The sequence below is a fragment of the Phacochoerus africanus genome, chromosome 4 (assembly GCF_016906955.1).
Source record: "Phacochoerus africanus isolate WHEZ1 chromosome 4, ROS_Pafr_v1, whole genome shotgun sequence".
In the NCBI taxonomy this organism is placed as follows: Eukaryota; Metazoa; Chordata; class Mammalia; order Artiodactyla; family Suidae; genus Phacochoerus; species Phacochoerus africanus.
Window position 1 is genome coordinate 62,650,594 of NC_062547.1, and position 19,326 is coordinate 62,669,919.

Here is a 19,326-nt window from a genome sequence, read left to right on the forward strand (position 1 = left end):
GGACCATGGGACCAAACCTGGCTGTAAACAGGAAAGGCCACTCCATGCTTCTTTCCTCAGGATTTCCTTAATTTGTGCTTCCCTTTGGTTTGACAGTTAAAATGAGATGGGGGTGGAGGGGGACAGTGGGATGTATAACAGTTTCTGTCACTTGTCCAAAAACTGAGAGAAGAGGTGAAAGTGGGCGTCAGACATGTTGGGCAGATGCTTCCCGGGCCTGATGTGAGTCGCCTCGCTCAGGGTGCAGAGCCTGGCGCTCTTGGAGCTGTCGTTGGCTTTTGGGGGCCTCACTTCTGCCGCGGAGGACATGGACGGGCTTCCTGCTGGGGCTCTAGCTGTGTCGAGGCTCAGAGGCAGAGGCCTGCCAAGCTGGCTGCTACTGGTGGCCACGCCTCAACTCCATCTCTCTCTCTAGTTACACGATGCGTGGACCCATTCAGTGGACATCGCAGGAGAAATAGCAGATTCTTAACTCGCTCCATCTCCGGAGTTGACAAAGATCAGTTACTAAAATAAACAATTTCTCGATTGTGTTCTGGTGGCCGTGGGCCCGGTGACCGTGGGCCTGGTGGCCGCGGCACGGCGGGGGGTTGGTGGTGGTGGGAGGGCCCCGGCTGAGTGAGGGGCTCACTCAGGACAGGCACAGTCAGCTCAGCTGAGCGAGGCTCAGAGTAAGGCGGCATTCCTCACAGAAGAACACATCGGAAAAAGCTGCTCCTCTTCTGCTGGTCCGGTGTGATTTTGACTCCCTGGTTGCTCCCCTGGGGGCTGTTGCCTTCCTGAAATCACAAAAGGTGTTCTGAGGTTATGGCTGAGCAACATGAGCACTGCGTCTTTTAACCAGTCCACCAGTCAACTAATGAACTAACCAACCATCTATCCGCCAGCTTATGTATCCATCTGTTACCCTGCAACGAACCACCCACTTTTCTCTCTCCTTCCTTCCTTCTATCCATCCATCGCCTTCCATTCAACCAACCAACCCTCTCCCAACCATCATCTATCCATCCCCTTCCAATGAACCACCCCCCCTTCCATCATCCATCCATCCGTCCCTTCCAACTGACAATTCATCTTTCACAAACCCACAGATCTGCTTTTCATCTACTACCCACCCATCACTCCTTCCCTTCATTCCTTCCATTCACGTATTCACCCCTTTCCATTCTCCCTTTCAACATCTTTCCAACCACCAATTGACCCATTCTCACCCCCCTCCTCTTTCCCTATTTCCCTCCTTCCATTCACCCACCCCCTCCCTCCTTTCCATCCATCTACCCTTGGTGCTGAGCACTGAATAGTGAGGCAGCTGAGGGGCAGCAGAAAGGCTCTATCTCTTGGGATTTGAAAAGGCTGAGTCCAAGGTCCCAATGCTACTCACACTAGCTGGTCTCCCTGTCCCTGTGTCGAGGCTCTGGCTCCCACCTCTCCCCTCAGTTCACCCTCCACCTTGCTGCAGGTAAGATAAGCTCTAAACTCAAGCCCTGGTGAAAACCCATCAGTGCTGTCATCTGGCATTTTAAGCCTCTGATCTGGCCTCTGCCGACCCTGGGAACTGAAATCTCCCGTCACCATGTTTGGAAAGATTCGGCCCTTTCTTTGACTAATTCCTTCTCCTCTTTCAGCTCTTGGGTAAAACCCGAATTTATTCAACAGTAACTACTGAATGCCTATAAGGTGCTAGGTGCTGCTTGGGCACTTGGCATGCAGAGGCGGACAAGCTCCCTTGCCTTGGGGTGCTCATACAGTATAGGGGGACAGAGATTACACGGGGAAACAAATAAGCTGTGATTCCCCATGTGATGAGTAGTGACACGCAAGAGGCAGGACAAGTGGTGGAAGGGTGTTTTGATGGTGATCTCTGAATAGAGACCTCGTGAAGTGAGGGAGTGAGGCTGGGGATGGTCCAGGGGCTGTAGTCAGCAGAATAACTGCCCTCAAAGACGTCCGCCTCCAGCCCTAGAACCTGATGTGGCAGGAGGGACTTTGTAGATGTGCTTAAGGTGAGAGGGGGAGAGCATCGCAGATCACACAGGTGGGCTGAGGAAGAGAGGTGAGGATGGTAGCAGGGTCAGAGAGACACTGAGTGGCTGTCTTGGAAGATGGCGGTCAGAAGGGGAGGGAGGCAGTGGCCTCTAGAAGCTGGACAAGGCAAGGAAATGGGTACTGCCCTGGGGCGCCAGCAAATAACTCAGCCCTCCTAACACCTTGATCTCAGCCTGTTGAGCCCTGTTTCAGACTTCCGACATTAAGATAATAAATGTGTATTGTTTAAACTGCTAAGTTTGCTATGGGAATCTGTTAAGGCAGCTCCTAATGCAGGTGGTGAGCAGCCCTGGTGGAGGGGAAAGACAAGTCTGCATGTACATGTGGTGCTCAAGGACAAGAAAGGGCCAGTGTGGCTGGAGCACACGGGATGACAGGGAAGTGTCAGGGTGACAAGTGGAGTGGGAGGTGACAGCCAGAGTACAAGGCCCAGGTGGCCCAGTATGGGGTATGGAGTTTGCTCTCAGGGGGTGCACCCAAGGTCTCAGAGGGCCTGGATTCTGGGATGCTCTTAGAGAGAAGACAGAGCCTGGGAGGGTCGGCGAGCGCCAGCCACATGGGTGATGTGACAGACAGACACAAACTTGCAATTAGTAGAAACTTAAGTCCTGGAGATCTAATGCACTGCAGAGTGACCACAGCCAACGATACTGTACTAAAGCAATACCTCAACTTATGGTGCTTCACAGACGTGTTGTTTTTTTTTTTAAACAAATTGAAAGTCTGAGGCAATCCTGTGTTGAGCAAGTCTATCTTTCCAACAGCATCTGCTCACTTTGTGTCACATTTTAGTAATTCGCATATTTCAAACTTTCATTACATTATGGTGATCTGTGATCTTTGATGTTACTATTGCAAAAAGATTACAACTTGCTGAAGGCTCAGATGATGGTGAGCATTTTTTAGCAATAAAGTATTTATTCTTAATTTTTAAATTTTTTATGGCCATACTTGTGGCATATGAAGTTCCTGGGCCAGGGATCGAACCTGCACCTCTGCAGTGACCCGAGCCACTGCAGTTGGATTCTTAACCCACGGTGCCACCATGGGAATTCCTAAAGTATTTTTACTTAAGGCATATACACTGGTTTTTTAGACTTCATGCTATTGCATGCTCAAGAGATTACAGTATAGTATAAACATAACTTTTATATGCACTGAGAAACCAAAAAAAAATTCATGTGACTTGCCTTATTGGGATAGTCACCTTTCTGTGGTGGTCTGGAACTGAACCCACAATACCTCCAAGGTGTGCCTGTATAAATGTTAAAGTGGCTAAGAGACTAGATCTTAACTGTTATCAACACAAAGAAGAAATGATGATGATGTGATAAGGGTGTGAGCTAACACTGTGGTGGTAATCCTATCAGAATACATAAATACCAAGCCAACATGTTGTACACCCCAAACTTACACAATATCCTATATCAATTACATTAAAAAAAAAAAGGAAGAACAATAGGAAATGGTATGGGGCTGCAACTCTGAACATCAACAAATGTGGCAGGAAATGGTTAGAATTTAACTGTTGGTGATTTGTAACTTAGTGAAGAAAAAAAGAGAAATCGCAAGGATTATGGCTGCACATCAGACTTGACAATTTATGCCTTGGAAGGAGATGGTACACTCCAGAGGCAATCAACAGGTGGGTATCAGAAGTGCAGGCAAAGTGTTGCTGTGATGCTCACTGTTATTTCTGGTGGGAAAAAGTGAGTCAGAAGGATCATTAAGAATCAAAACATTTCCATTATACTGAAGAGAAAAGAATTCTAAGAAAGTTACAATTGTAAGAAAAATTTTTGTGAAAGTATGGTTGGTTTACATGGACAAAGTGCTGCTATTAAATTGATTATGTGTCTCACAATTCAACTCACAGCATCTTAGAATCAGGAAAATAACATTTTAAATCAGATGTGAACTACCTGAATGGCATTTTGTATTATATGCGTCATCTGGAATGACCAGATGCAAATAAAGTGCTTTTCTCTCTTGTATCAGACAACAGGGAGCATTACTTGGTGGGGAAAGAGTGGTCACTGGAACAGAGACTCTGGAGCAAGACTCCTGACAGTGTTTAGGTGCTAAACACGCCTAGAATACAGTCGAGTGTTCAGACTCCAAGGAAGCACTAATATGCTGAATGCTGGGGACAATCAAACTGCTCACGTGATAAACAGAAAAGCCATAAATGATGAAAGGGTGGACAGGGAGGGATTCAGGCAGGACCTCTTTGAGGCCTCAGAGGCCTGGGACCCACACTGAAGGTTGTCAATCTGTAGACTCTGGGGCTGGAAGGGAAAAAAAGGCTATCGACCTGCCAGACCTGTCAGGATGGGAAGGAAACCAGTGGCTATTAGGTACCAGCCTTGCTGGGAGCCTCGTATTGGGAACGACTATGGCTCTGGGCCTGCCTGGAGGGGGCTTTTCTCTCTTCATGTGTGCCTGGCTCCCGAGAGGGACGGAAAGGGTTGGCGTCCCCAGCTAGCTTGTGTGCTCAGCAAGCAGTCCCTGGCTCTGAGCAGCTCCAGGGCCCCGGAGGAGATGAAGCAGATGAGTATCCCAGGGCAGATGCCCCCAGCACACCTGCTAAGTCTTGTTCCCCTTCTTAGCGATGCCCTATAAGGTACAGCTGAGCCCTCAAAAGCAGGATCTGCCCAGGGATGCACATATCACTGAGGGTGACACCGACCAGTGCCTACAGGGACCTGTGTGGGGACTGGGAAGGACACACACTCACCAATTTTTTATCCATTTTTGCTTTGATGTCTCTGGCGAGAGTGAAAAAGGCCTGTGGAATAAGCACACAGTTAGCACCCCTGAGTGGGAAACAGATGGGGGCTTGCTGGTTCCCGGCCATCTCTGTACAGTGGGCGTGGCTCAGCAGTGGGGCCAGTGGGGGGAAAAGTGTTAGGACAGAGGCGAAAGCCTGGGGCTCACCTGTCCAGCTTCATCTCTTGTCCCTACCCCTGGGTACCAATGGCCCACACTTGGACCGCCACTTCCCCTGAGCCAATGACCCTGGGAGGTAGGATCACTCTTGATTGGTCAAAGGTGAAACTGAGGCTTAGACGGGCTGAATGACTTATCCCAAGGCACCCAGAGGCTCACTGACTGATGGAGCTCTGTCCCCAATCCTGTGCTGTCTGCTTTGCCCACTTCTGACAGTCAGGGGCAGGACAGAAAGCCAAGCGGCACTGTGGACAAACAAGCTTCATTTGGGTCATGGCCAGGTAGGAAGGCCTGAGAGGCCTGATGGGTGGGGTGAAAGGTTCATCTTCCCAGGGTGGATGAAGGCTTGAGCTGACCTGACCCTAGGCTGCCACCTCTGTCACAGTCTTCTGACCACTGTCCTCCCTTCCCTCTTCTGGACAATACTCATAAATCCCACGCTGGCACCAACCCTGGGCCTTAGAGATGAACTGACCTCAGTATCTGCAGTCAAGGGGCTCCTGCTTTGGTAAGAGGCAAAGTCTCAGCAAATACCCATGTGACATGGAAAGTTCTAGGGTGGAAGGTGGCTCGGGGTCCTGGGGGTACCCAAGGTGGTGGGTCTAAGGGTCTGGCAGATGGCAGAGGCCTCCTTGGGGAAGGGCCACATGGGCTGGGCCCTGATGGTAAAGGGAGTTGGGGGGTTTGGGACTGTGGCAGAGGTATGGAGGAGGATGCGGCAGAGGCAGCCAAGAATGGAGAGCGGTGAGTGAGGACTGAGCAGTGGGTGGCACACACTGGCTGAGGCCAGCTAGGGAGGACCTTTTGTGTCTCTCATTGAGGACTGAGGCCAGGTGTGGTATAAAAGATCCATTTTGGAAAGATACTGGGAGTGGCAGAATGGAGAAGGCAGGTTAGCTGAGGGGCTGGTGTGGCTCATGGACAGGAGGGGAGGCCTGGGCTAAGGCTTGGTCACAGCCCCCTCCTCTGCATGGGCTTGTGACTAGGGCCTGTCATTGCAAGTGATGTGACTGAAAGCACAAACCCGGAGCCAGGCCTGGGTATCAGCCAGCTGGGACCCTCTGAGCCTCAGTCTCCCATCTGCAAAACTGTGCCTGTTCCCCAGGGCTGCCCAAGAGCCAGGGGGATGAAGCCCGGAGTGCCTAGCCAGGGCCGGAACCTGCGATTGTCAGAACATGGGGGTGACTCTCCCAGGCTGGGCCTGGCAAGGGGCTGGACACATGGTGCTGCCTAAGAAGTGCCCCTCAGACAGTCCTTGCAGCAGAGCCTCCCGGGAGGGCGCAGCCTAACCCTTAGCCTGCAGGGCCAGTGCTGTGGGCCCAGGACTCACGTTCTCCACGTTGATGTTGGCCTTCGCGCTGGTCTCCATGAACTTGATTCCATAGTCCAGGGCCAGCTGTGAGGGATAGAGACACGCATGTGCTCATCAGCCACCCAGTGCCCTGACCCCCACCCAGCACCCTGAAGGGGCCTGGCTCAAACCATGGCTCTGTTCTCTGCCCACTGTGGCCTTGACAGGTCCCAGGAGATGCCGGGCAGGAGCGAGCAGAACACACTCAAAAGCCCTCACTGCTTCCTATCTTTTTCCTGAAGCCCAGCTGGGCATGTGCTTTCCACCTTCCCTTCCCATGGCCCGTGCCCCACTGGGGCAACCGATTCCCACTGGTCCCCGTACCCAGCCAAGTACTGTGTCCCAGGACTCCCTTGGTCTTGGACAGGAAAGAATGGTGGGTCATCTTATGCTCATAAAGACTGTGAGGGACTCTCCCCCAAAGACTGGCCTCCCCATCAATGGGCAATTAGGGGCTCTGTGGGGCAGGATAGGGCTGCCTCCATGCAGGGAACCCCAGACCCTAAAATCCCTCTGTCTCCAGGTGCCTGGCAGCATGTGCTCACCTTTTCTCCCCGTTCCTTGGAAACTTGTCTCTTGTCATTCACGTCGCACTTGTTCCCAAGTATCATCTTTTCGACGTCTGCAGACGCATGCTGAGGAGGAGGGCAGAAGGGAGGTGAGAGGTGAGGTCAGACCGGACTATGGACCAACTGGGAGCCCGTCCCCCCAAATCAGAGTGCCTGGTCAGGACTGCCAGGCACATCCTGTGTAGAAGACAAGCTGAAGTTCAGAGAGGCTGAGTGGCCTGTGCCATGTCACACAGCCAAAGCAGGGCCAAGTCCAGGGTTCTGGCTGCTACTTTGACCAAGCGCATGTTTTCTGGCTGCTGAGGATAGCTTCGCTACAGTACTCAGGGCTGTGTCAATCAGGTTTTCCCTGGGCTCCTGGCAAGGCCTGGCCTAGGGGAAGTAAGCGAGGCTGGGATATTGACCCCTGCTCGTCTTCCTCCCTCCTCGGAAACTCTTCTGGAGGCCCCAGCTGCTGTCCCGTGACCTTCTGCCCTGCTCCAGCTCATTCTCTCCAGGCTCCAAATATGGGTGGTTCTTGAGGGGGCAGGCGGGGGTGTCACATCCTTGGCCACCACCAACCCTGGGTGCTTTGCCATCCCCTGGTGTTCCCTTAATTCTGCCCTCACCCCTGGAACAGTTCTTTCCTCCAACCCCCACCCCCATAGCCCAATGCAGTGGGCCTCACTTCCTGAAGGACTGGGCCATCAGAAAGGCCCTTCTTGCTACAGCTCAGATCTGGTCTCAGGGAAATGCACTCCACTGCTCCCTAACTTCCTACTAACCAGAAGGCCCTCTCGCTAACTGGCTGCAACAAAGAGCTTCCAGGGACCAGCGTGAGGTCCCCTTCCTCAGGCTGGGTGCAGCCTCCTGCCAACAGATATGGGTCATGTGGAGGCAGCCCAGTGCAGCTGCTCAGATACTGGCTGTGACGTGACCTCTTGCCTTGGCTTCGCAGGTAGTAAAGTTCTCAGGCCCAAAGCCCCATTGAATGAGTCATCAAAAGCCACAGACAAATTGTCCAGGGAGGCCTGGGGGTGAGGGCAAGCTCTCTGAAGAGCGGGAAGGTGACGATGCTGGCTTTGGGATGGGGAGACAGGGCTGGCCACCTTCTCTTCCCTCCATTGTTCAAGGTTTCCATCCACAGGCAGCCACAGCAGGAGCTGAACATGGGTAGCTGCTCTGCTGTGGCTCAAAGTCCAGCCTTGACACGTGCTCTCACCACACCCACCCCATACAAAGGTTGTGCTAATTCTAGAAACTTCCTTCTCTAGAAAGCACCAAATGCTCATGGTGCCCAAGAGCTCAGATATCCTTCTTCCATGACCTTGTTGTCACTCAAACGCAACAGCCCAGCTGGGGAAATGGGCTCTTGGGGCTGCTCTGTGATGAAGCCAGGCCAGCATGGTTTCCAGGGTAGACTGTGTGGATTCCTGTTCCCCTGACTCTGTTCCTGGTGAGTTACCTCTAGCTGCCTCCATGCCCAGTGGCTCCTGTGTAAACCAGGGAGCTTGGGGGTGAGGACAGAGGAGTGGACACCTGGCAAAGTTTGCCAGCCTTACCTCCTCAATGTTTCGAATCCAGTTCCGGATGTTGTCAAAGGACTTCTCGTTGGTGATGTCGTAAACCAGCATGATGCCCTGAGCAGCAGGAGACAGAGACACGCTCTGGATAAGCCGCCAACTCTCTGAGGAGGGGGGCCCCAACAAGGTGGGGCAGCCTCTACCCGGACACGACACCCTCCCAGGGCTCCTTCCTCCTGCTGGTCTGCAGCACCAGCCTCTCTCTGGTGTCCCAGGCGCCAGTCCTGCTCCTCTGCTGATGTGACCCTTCACTCCACAGAACAGACCCCACCAACCTGTGCTTTACAAAGGAGCCCTGCTGGTCCCCTACTGCTGGCAGAAAAGTACAGCCCACCTGCCTTGGCATCCAGGGAGGTCCCAGTGGCCAACCTCCCAGCTGTGTCTTGCAGCCCCTTTTCTACAAGCTGATGCCCATGGTGCTCCCCCTCAAGTGGACCCTTCGCTCAGCCTCCTCCACACCCTCACTTGCCCCCCACCCTGCCCTGAGTCATCTCCTGGGCTTGGTGAACACCACTTCTTCTGGGTGTCCCAGCATCACCCTTTGTCTGGTGCCTACCATGTGCCAGGCACTGCCACGGGTCTCCTGGAAGCCTCACAGGCTTGGGTTGGATGGTTCCACTGTCCCCACTGTAAGAATGGGGAACCTGAGGCTGGGGGGGTAGGGGGGGTTAGGTCCCCGTTTCCAGTCACACAAGAGTAAAGGACACAACTAGGGTCTAAGCCCAGGGGGGGAGAGACCTCAATGCCCATGTGCCTTCCAGTGACCCCACCAGAGTCAGGGCTGGTTTCAAGGACTGGCGCAGGCAGTACTGAGGCCTCTGTGGTTCCATAATGTGTGAGCACCTGGGGGACAGTCCATGGATCCTAAGATAGTGTGAACCCGCCTCTGCTTGAGCCCATGATCTCGCTATCGCCAAGAAGGGCAAATATCCCCAATTTTTTTTTTTTTCTTTTTATAGACACACCTGCAGCATATTGAAGTTCCTGGGCTAGGGGCTGAATCACAGCTGCAGCTGCCGGCCTATGCCACAGCCAAAGCAAACAGTGGATCCTTAACCCACTGAGTGAGGCCAGGGATTGAACCTGCATCTTCACAGAGACAAAGTCAGATCCTTTAATCGACTAAGTGACAACAGGAACTCCCAAATATTCCCACTTGATACAAGGGGAAACTGAGGTGCAAACAGAAGTGACCTTTATAGTTCAAGCCCTGCTGTAAAGGCACTGATGACACCGGCTCCCAAAAGGAACCTCCCTGGGTCCTCATCAGGATCAAGCAACGCTCAGAGCCATCCTTCAACAGTCTCCATGCTGCCCTGGACATCAAGAAGGGCATGCATGGCGAGTCAGCCTGCAACACTCTCACAAGCTCTTGTGTGGCTCAGCCTCTGGATTCTGACACATGTGGTCCCAGCTGTGATCCAGGCCTGGCTCATTCCATTCCCTCACTCTCCCTGCTCCAAGGGCCCATCCCTCCATCCTCAAGCTCTGGTGCTGGCCAAGACGTCTCTGAGCCCGCCTGAATTTGCAGAGTAAGAACTTGGGCCATGTGTGCTAGGCAGATAACGGCAGGGGTGAGGGTGTGTGACAAAACCACACAGACAGGTCAAGTGAGCCACTGCAATTCCAAATCCCCACTGTGACTTTGAGGATAAGGACAGTGGTCTTACAGCCTGCCACAACCATGGCCACAAACTCTCAGAGGTGTCACCTGGGAACCTTCATTCAGTGGTCTCGTGGGGAGACTGAATAGAGCTGCTGATGGGAAGACTTGGGGGAGTTTCAGTGGCTGTGATGTGTGCCACGCCCCAGCTGAGGCCACCATGAGTAGCAGATGCTCGTGGGTGGACCCTATGAGTCAAGCATCACTGGGGCCTCTGCCCAGCAGCTCTCCTGCCCCCGCTTCAGGGGCAAGAAATACCACTGGTGTGTGAGGTCTTTCTGTCCCTTTATCCAGGGACTGGGGCCTTTGATGGCCCAGGATTCCACCACCACCACTAGGCTGGCACCATGTGTGCAAGATTCCAAGGCCTTAGATTTTTACCTATGAGGGGTTGGTGGGGAGTAGATAGATTTTCTATTGGGAAAGAAGACAAATCCCTGGGAACCACAGTATCACCCTATTTAGCTCCTCCTTGAAGCTCCACTCGGGGCTCCAAGTGACCATTTTCCTGGCCCTGGCTTGCGCACAGCTCTTCATACCTGTTTGTAAGCCCACAAAAGGACAGCAGACAGCCAATGCTCCTCAAATTTGGGACCCAAGGGTCTAGTGCCATAAGGACAAAAATGATGATGGGCTACCATGTTGTTCTCTATGATGTCCTGTATGGCCACCAGTGGCCACACATGGCTCTGGGACACCTGAAATGCAGTTGGCGTGACCGAGGGGCTGGACTTCTACATGAACTGATATAAATTCAAATAGCCCACACAGGCTAGCAGCTTCTACATGGGTTAGCTGAGTTCTAGAAGGATACAGTCATCTTCGGGCTGGAAAGGGTCTTACAGATGGCTCAGGGCAGGCTTTTCAGAGGCTGACTGGGGATGTAGGTGCTGGAGAGGCTACTGGCCCAACCGTCTAACCCTCTGCATGACTTTAAACAGGGCCTGCAATGGTGCTGAACCTCAGGCTCCTCATCTGGAAAATGTGGATAACTATGGGACCCACATTCAGGGGTTTATAGGCAAGAACTCAAGACCTGGTCCTAGTCCTTGCTTCAGAGAAGGCCTCAGTGAATGGGGCTGGGGATGCTATTTCTGCCCAGAGAGGTACAGGACCCACCTGGGGCCACAGAGCAGAAGCTCCCCCAGGACCCCAGGGCTCCAAGGCCCCCGCCCCACCAGAGCACAGCAAGGTGAGGGGAAAATTAAATTAATTTTAATGAGGAGAACTAAGGTTGCAACCCACATGATTGAGTTTCTATTATGCTCAGATACTGCGTGGGATGCTCTAAATACTTAATGCCTCTATTCATTTCTGCTCTCTGCCAGTATTTCTTGAGCTTCTACTGCGTACTCAGCATGGTCCCAGGCACCAGGCATGCGGCAGGGACCAAGAAGTGGCCTAGCCCTCTTGGAGCTTATGACCTAGTGGAGGAAACAGGTCTATGCGCTGATTGAGGGGGTGCACCATGGAAAAGATGGGGTGCTGTGGGACCTGGCCGTCTATCCTTACAGCTGCCCAGGACATAACGTCTGTTCTTGGTTCCACTTTCAGAGTAAGGGGACCGAGCTCTGATGGTGGCCTCAGGGGCTGAGCCAGGTCCTGGAGACCTGCCTCCCACTGCCCGCAGCCCCTGAGCACCCCACTCTCTACACCCCTCACGGACGCATGACTTGCTTGGGGCCCTGGAGGACAGGATCCTGGCCTGGTCTAGGCTGCCCTCTGTATCTCGCTCAGGCCTGGCCAGGAGGAGGTGCTCAGTAAAAATATCTGGGAGATGACGAATGAGCGTGCCTAACCATCACCCCACCTCAGGCCCCGGCAACAGATATAACGGCCAACAGCCTGGAGCCAAGTCAGCTCCTGGACAATCTTCAAGTTTTTAGTAGCAAATTCCATAAAGGCTGACGCGGGCCATGTGAGCGCTCCTAGGTGTTAGGGCATGCTGGCTTCTATTGCCCTGACCTCACCTGGAAGAACCGGCTTCCTGTGTCATCCTTCATTCCCAGAGAATTAAGTTTCCTTAAACCCTGCCTTGCCTCTGGAGCCAGAAGGGGACATGTGGACAAGGGGGCGGGGGTGCCGCCTCTGCCCAAAACTAACCAGGAACCAAGGACCCCCAAGGGCCCAGAGCACAGGTTCCCCGGAAACATCCAGATTTCACTCTCCAAGTACTGTTCCATTTTGACTTAAAAAAGGACAACCCCTCCCCCCAATCAATCCATACCATTGCGCCCCTGTAGTAGGCCGTTGTGATCGTCCGAAACCGTTCCTGACCAGCTGTGTCCCTGAAGATGAGAAGGAAAAGAAGGGATATTAGTGGTGCAGAATGAGAACAACTGTCACAGTGAGAAGGAGGGGCACTGTCCTAGGACGGGCACGTGGCTTTCCCCTGGGCCACCTTCTGATTCACTGTCCTGCTGTGGGGCAGGAAACTCTGGCTTGGGTGGGTGTCTGATGTCTCCTGTCCAGGGATGTGGCAAAACCATGACTCCTTTTCTACACCTTGGCTTCCTGGGGAACCTCCCCCAGAGTTTCTGGGCCACAGAAGAGCCAGAGTTGGATGTTACTATTTGCGACAATCTGGGGCCTCGTGTGTGGACGGGGCTGGTCATGTGGCACGGGAACACAGCCCTTGCTGGTGGGCTGAGCCGGAGGAGCTTGATGGGACTCAGGAGGCACTTCCACGCTCGCCACCTTGGTTGAGGCCAGGGGGAAAGTCCTTCCTCATCGATACAGCGGGACACCTGGGTTGGACACACCCATGCCCAGCCCAGCTCCTGGCAGGGAGGTATTCAGTGTTTGGTTTAAAGGTGACTTAACTGATTGGTGGCCGATCCAGGGCAAGACCGTGTCTTCGGTCTTTGGGCCCAGGGCTCCTCAAGTGACCCTGCAGCAACCCCTGTGCAGGGCTCTGCATGCGTGGACTGTACAGACACACCTTCTGTGGGGCCAAGCTGACTTCCTGACACCGACAGCAGATGATGTTAGTGCTTAAGATCGGCTATTTTATGGCTGTTCTAGAAGTGTTTTAAGAGAGTCATTAACCCCGCTGTGATTGCTAAGAGCAGAAGCAGGAGACCAGGAGGAAAGGAAAGCAAAATTTCTGCTTGCTGATAACAGTGTCACCTTGGACTTGGATGGCGAGGCTGCTGGGGCGCCAGCGTGTTGGATATAGGGGAACTTCGACGGCTTGTTAACTTACGAGCTGGGAGGATTGGTTAGGCCACACCCAGGTTTCTATTCTGAAAGTCAGGTCCAGAGGTTAATGCCACTGAAGTTGAAGGGACCCACAAGGCAGGCTGGGTGGCTTCAGAGCCCATCTCATGGCACCCCTGCCTGGACCAGAAGGACCGAGACATCCTTCCAAATGTGACTTCTTTCATTTGCTCAGGGTTCGTGCTTCCCTGCAAGTGAAATGGCTGCAGGGCAGGACCTTCCTGCATCCGACTATCTGTGCTCAGCCCTCCTAGTGCAGTGGGCTGGAGCCTGGCATTGGTGTCCATGACAGAGACTCACAAATTCTGATTTTATGTAACAGGGGAAGTCAGCCCCAGGTGAGCAGAATGGAAACGGGTCTCACTGTCGGGCCTGGCCTCAGCTTATTTTTGGTTCTGGGGTTTCAGGTCTGTTAGGAAGTGAGGCCTGGGCTTCCCCAGGAGAGAAAAGAGGAAGTGATGTCAAGCCCTCTTTAGCGAGCTGACAGGCTCAGAAGGAAATGCTGGGCTGGGGTATCTTGCTACCTGGTAGCCCTTACCACCACCAGGAAGGCTCTCTCCAAGTTTAATGGGAGAAGGCCACTCTAAGGCCCAGACCCAGGCTGAATCCACACTGGAATACAGAGTTAACTGGAACTGGTAGCTATGTCCTCAGAAGGGGCCGACACAGACTCTTAAGTCCCAGCAGCCAGCATAGCACCATTCTGAAGAAAGGCCCACGTGTCCAGGCTGCACACAAAGAGATGGAGGCTTCAATCACAGGGAAGGGGGCCAGGTAGGGGGGGAACAGGGGCTTCTGACTCAAAGCACTCGCCGGGAGAGGGGCTGAAGGAGGCAATGACTCTTACCATATCTGTAGTTTAATTCTCTTGCCATCAAGCTCTATGGTCCTAATTTTAAAGTCAATTCCTGAAAGAAAAGGGAAAAAAAAAAGGCACATCATTGCCAGCCCATTTCCCAAGATGTGTCTGGGGCGGGTGCTGCCAAGCTGTGCGGGTTAGCAGCTGCCATGGTTTCTGGAGCACCTCTTTGGCACTGGGCACGTGGGATCTTGGAATCCCTCAAACCAATCTGGAGGCACCTGGTGAACTTGCTCCTCTCACAGAGGGAGAGGCTGAGGCTCAAAGGGCAGACAGGAGCTGCCCGGACTGAATCTGGTGCAGAGCGGACCTGGCGGACAAACTCAGGTAGCTCAGGTGCCAAAGCCTTGTTCTCCCTTCCCTGGGATGCAGCCTCATGGAGTGGGTTCTAGAGCCCTTTTCAGGCCAGAGGTCTGCCCTTCCCGCCACCTGCACCAGGGCTTCCAAACACACGGGGCACTGTGCCTCGAGATGCAGGTGGGCCTCTAACATCTGCATGTGCTGTTCTATCTCTGTGGGTGGCCCCGCCCTTGCCCGCCTGTCTGTCAGTCTGGCAAACTTCTCCTTTAAGATCTGCTGGGAGTTCCCACTGTGGCACAGGGTGTTAAGAACTTGACTTCAGTGGCTTGGGTTGCTGTGGAGGTGGTTTGATCCCTGGCCCAAAAACTTCCATATGCCATGGGTGTGGCCATAAACAAAACAAAACAAAAAAACAGACCTACTGGAAGGTCACTTACCAAGAAGCCTTCCTGTCCCCACCCTATCTCTCGCCTGCCCTCTGGCATGAGTCCCCTTTCCCCAGAACCAGGGCAACCTTTTAGCCTCCTTGGCTGCTCTTCAGGCTGCCACTGCTGTCCCCTCAACCCCCTCCCCGGCTTCTAAAACACACACTCAGCCATGTCACTAAGCTAAGCTCTGCTCCAAACCTTCCAGTGTCCACCAAGGGATGAGTAGATAAACAAAATGCAGTCCTTCCCTACAGTGGACTATTACTCAGCCATAAAAAGGGATGAAGTGCGGACACATGCCTGGTAGATGAACCTTGGTAGATGAACCTCGAAAATATAATGTTGAACAAGAGAAGCCTGACACAAACAGTCACATAGTATGTAAATCTATTCATAGGAAATATCCAGGACAGGTGAATCCAGACAGAAAGGAGATGAGTGGTTGCCAGGCAGTGTGGGGTAATGAGGAGACTGGTGAGATGGACCTAAGGCTTTGGGGTATCTGTCATAATGAAAATGTTCTGGAATTGACTGTGGTGATAGTTGCCCAACTCTGTGAACATACTTGACACCACAGACTTGTATGCTTTAAATGGTGAGTTAAGTCGTATCTCAATGAAAGGGTTAAAAAGCTCCCCCAAACACCTTCCTGTGGCTTCCCAGCACTGCCCTGGCCCCAGAGTAAAGGGAAAGCAGCTGCCCAAGTGCTCCAAGGTTCTGCCTCAACTGCTCAGCATCTATGGCTCTTGCCCTCCTTTCTGGCCACGCTGCCTAAGCATGTTCCAGCCTTAGGCCTTTGACCCTTGCTCTCTCCCCTCCTGAAATTTTCTTTCATTCCATCGCCACTTGGCTCCCCCCTCTCCTTCTCTCAGGTATCTGTTCAAGTCACCTCCTCAGGGCAGCCTTTCTAACCATCCTCTCTCTCTCTTTGCTTGCTTCTCCTTCTTCATGCCCTATTCCTCCCTCTATGTGTTTATGTGTTCCATGAACCTAGAAGCAAAATTTGAATGACCTGTGTGGAGGGGGAACAGCCGGAACAGCCACATCCAGCCTTTGCCCCTGGGGGCGGTGGTGGTGGGGGGTGTTCTAAATCTCCGCCTATGAAGCCTTGAGACTAAGTCCTGGCTTGACCCCTTAGAACCCAGGATGGGGATGCTAATTCCATCTCTGTTCACCTCAGAAGCTGTCCTAGGGATCACAGGGAATTTAAGTCTGCATTTAAATTCTGCCCACTAGAACTTAAGCTCCAGGAGGGTAGAGGCTCACAGGTCTTAGTCATGGTTGCATCTTCAGTGACTAAGCAGGCAGGTGCTGTGTATGTATTTGCTAGAAGCTGATCACCCAGACTGGCACATCCTAACTACAGGCCCTGTTAGAGTTCTGCTTCCCCCGATTCATCCAAGTCATTCCTGCAACCCCTGTACTGAGGCGGGTGCCTGGCACGCAGTGGGCACTGTGGAAAGATGGTTGGATACAAGAATAAAGAGCGATGGGATCTATGTGGTGCTGCACCGTTTACTAAGCACTTTCAAGTACATCATCTGTCTCCCTGAAGGAATGAATGAACAAGGCCCCGAGGAGGAGATGGGGGCTGAGCCAGGCTAGGGAGAGCTGACTCTAGGAGCCACCGGGCCAAGTTCACACCACAAATGATCGATGGAACTCTTGAGAACAGTCTTTGGCAAAACATAACCTGGGCACAAAATGAAGAGCCACTTAATCTCTGATCTATAAAGAAAATTCAGAGGTACGCTCAGTGCCGATAGACAATAGCCTCTATGCATTAGGTTGTATTTCAGGACTAAGCTGCGCAGTGTTAACTCTTCCTAAAACATCCCCCACTCCTGTGACAGATGCATAGGGACATACAAAGTCAAAAGCTCTGTTCAATGAACAGAGCCCAAAGCATCACTCTGTCCTACCCTCCTCCTGGGGTTTATTAACACACCAAATTTAATTAGGAAGTGTAAACTTTATGAGGCCCAAGAGTTATGAGGCCATAACTTCAAGGTCAAAGGGAATTAAAATTTCCTAGAAGACAGAGGCCTGCGGGAAGGTTACAAATATAATGAGAATATCAGGGTAGGAGAGAGGGATTCTGGGTTCATGTGTCACATCCACCTCCTTAGATGACCTTGCCCAAATTACATCCTCATCTGGAAATGGAGGCCGGCCTTCTCAGAGCCCTAAAGGGCTAGCCTTGCTTTTGTGGTCAAGAATTTAAAAAAAAAAAATTCAACAAAAAAATTCAACCTCTGAATTGATCTCACTAGGAAGGTTCTGACTCTGGGAAACTGAAGTCTGGGTTGAGGGTGAGCTGCAGTCTACCAGGAGTTGATATCACTTCCTGATAGGTGGGGATGGAAGGGTTACCCCAAAGTTTGACCTTGGAGTTAGGGAAGGGGAGGAATCAGAAACATCTGTGCCCAGGAGAAGAATACTGTCATTATAAGAGACATTCTGCTTCCTTTAGATGGCCTCTGGCAGTGGTGACAACCCCCTTATCATTATACAGTTCTGATCCTCAACCATCCAGGGTACTGGCCAAGGCAAAGAACACTAGTCCTACGGCTCAGAGAGGCAAAGTGCTTGTTAAAGGACGAACAGCAGCTGGGAAACAGGCATGATGAGTTCTAGTCCAATTCTCTTTACATCTGGCACCTAAGTATCTTGCAAAGTGCAGCTCTTGGAGGCTGGCAAGGATGGAATTAGCAGCTCACTGTGGGGTTCAGGGAGATAACATACACTGGGGTAAAGCAACGCCCACTCCCTAGTTTTTTTCTAACCCCTGGGCTTGGTGACCATTCTTCTGCTTCCCCATCCAGAGCAAGGCTGCAGAGCTTAGAGGCCACTCTGCCTGAAGGGTGTTACTTCCCAGTCAAACCTTTTCATGCAGGCAATGGCCTTTTTTCTGGTGAGAAGTCAGCTCCCACTTTTTGTGGATGTCAGAACTGAGAAGCAACAGGTCAGTTCTGTTCAACCACAGTGTGGGCTGGCCCTGTGGGCAAGGCTGTTTTGCAAAGTGACAACTGGTGTCCTGGCCCTAGTGATAGGGAAGTTGGGGCTGTCTGTGGCAGTGGCTGATTTTGGTTTCTAAGCTGAAGCTTTTATCTGGCATCTCCTCAGGATGACAGGTCCCAGGGCAGACAGCTGTCACTTGCCATTTCTGTTACCCTCTAGTGGGATGAAAAGCTGGGCAAGGAAAGTCTCTGGACTCCCTCTCATCATTCTTTCCAGAAGAAATTCATCTCTAGGGGAAACAGGATCAGGGAGGGGGCTCGACCCCTGAATATTCCATTATAAAAGAGCAGGAGAAGTCTGGGTTGGAGTTCTGGCTTAGACATGGATCAGCTATGCTTGTCCTGGGGAGTGAGTGCTCACATCTCTCTGGGACGGTTGAGCCTTGAGTTTGGGGGGGTCAAACACACCTGGGTACAAATACCATCCTTGCCACCAGTAGACTGTGTGACCTTGGGCAAGTACAGTCTCCCTGAGCCTCAAATGCCTCTTCTGTGAAAGGAACTCATAACAGCACTTAACACAGAGGACCAGGAAGTGTGATCATGCACGTAAAGCACCTGACACACAATAAAAGCTCAATAAAGTTAGATGTCACCTGTCACTGTCCTTTCCCCATGGACAACTCCCCATTTCTACGTTTATAAGTCAAAGACTGCTTCGAGGGCCGATGCAAGAACAAACAAGATGACAGGGCGCCAAGACTCTGTCCAGGACATACACTCCCTGACAAGTAGGCTGAGGATTGGGGCCTCAGTATTCCCATCTGCAAATTGGGTACCTGACCCTCACCCCCGCCCCATGGCCCAGGAACCCCCAAAGGGCGGTGCAGGCTACTGCTCCTTCCCGCTCCGGCCTTCTCGACCCTCTCAGATCTCGGGTCCATCCCGCTCAGCAGCTCCCTCAGTCCCAGCCCCTCAGGGTGAGAGCCCGGCCTGGGCCTTCCGCGCCCCCGGCCCCGCTACCTATGGTGGAGATGAAAGTGGAGTTGAAGGCGTCCTCGGAGAAGCGGAACAGGACACAGGTCTTCCCCACCCCCGAGTCCCCGATCAGCAGCAGCTTGAACAGGTAATCGTAGGTCTTCGCCATATTACACTCTCTCCCCGACGGGAAGTGCGGCCAGCGCCTCGCCACTGGCCCCTGGCCCAGTCCATCAGCGCCGATCCCGCCCCCCATTGGCTCCTGGCCCGCCGCGCGTCACCGCGGCCGACGCCCGCCCCCGCGCCCCGCCCGTCTCAGGAAGACGTGGGGAAGGGGCGAGCAGGGCGCAGAGCCGGAAGCGGCCTTTGGGCGCCGCTCATTGGCCAGCGCTCAGGACAGGGCGGACTGCGATTGGCCAGTGGTGAGGAGTCGAGGGGCTTC

At 52.9% G+C, this 19,326-nt stretch overlaps 1 protein-coding gene across 1 annotated transcript; it reads right to left on the reverse strand.

Moving 5' to 3' along the window:
• Positions 1–48: 48 nt before the first annotated feature.
• Positions 49–19,096, reverse strand: RAB8A (RAB8A, member RAS oncogene family). The gene is made up of 8 exons (XM_047776719.1): positions 18,930–19,096; positions 14,207–14,267; positions 12,368–12,428; positions 8,457–8,534; positions 6,892–6,981; positions 6,326–6,391; positions 4,784–4,834; positions 49–779 (listed from the first exon to the last, which is right to left on the reverse strand). The coding sequence occupies exons 1-8, from the start codon at positions 19,051–19,053 to the stop codon at positions 687–689; spliced, it is 624 nt and encodes a 207-aa protein (XP_047632675.1). The 5' UTR covers positions 19,054–19,096; the 3' UTR covers positions 49–686.
• Positions 19,097–19,326: the final 230 nt, after the last annotated feature.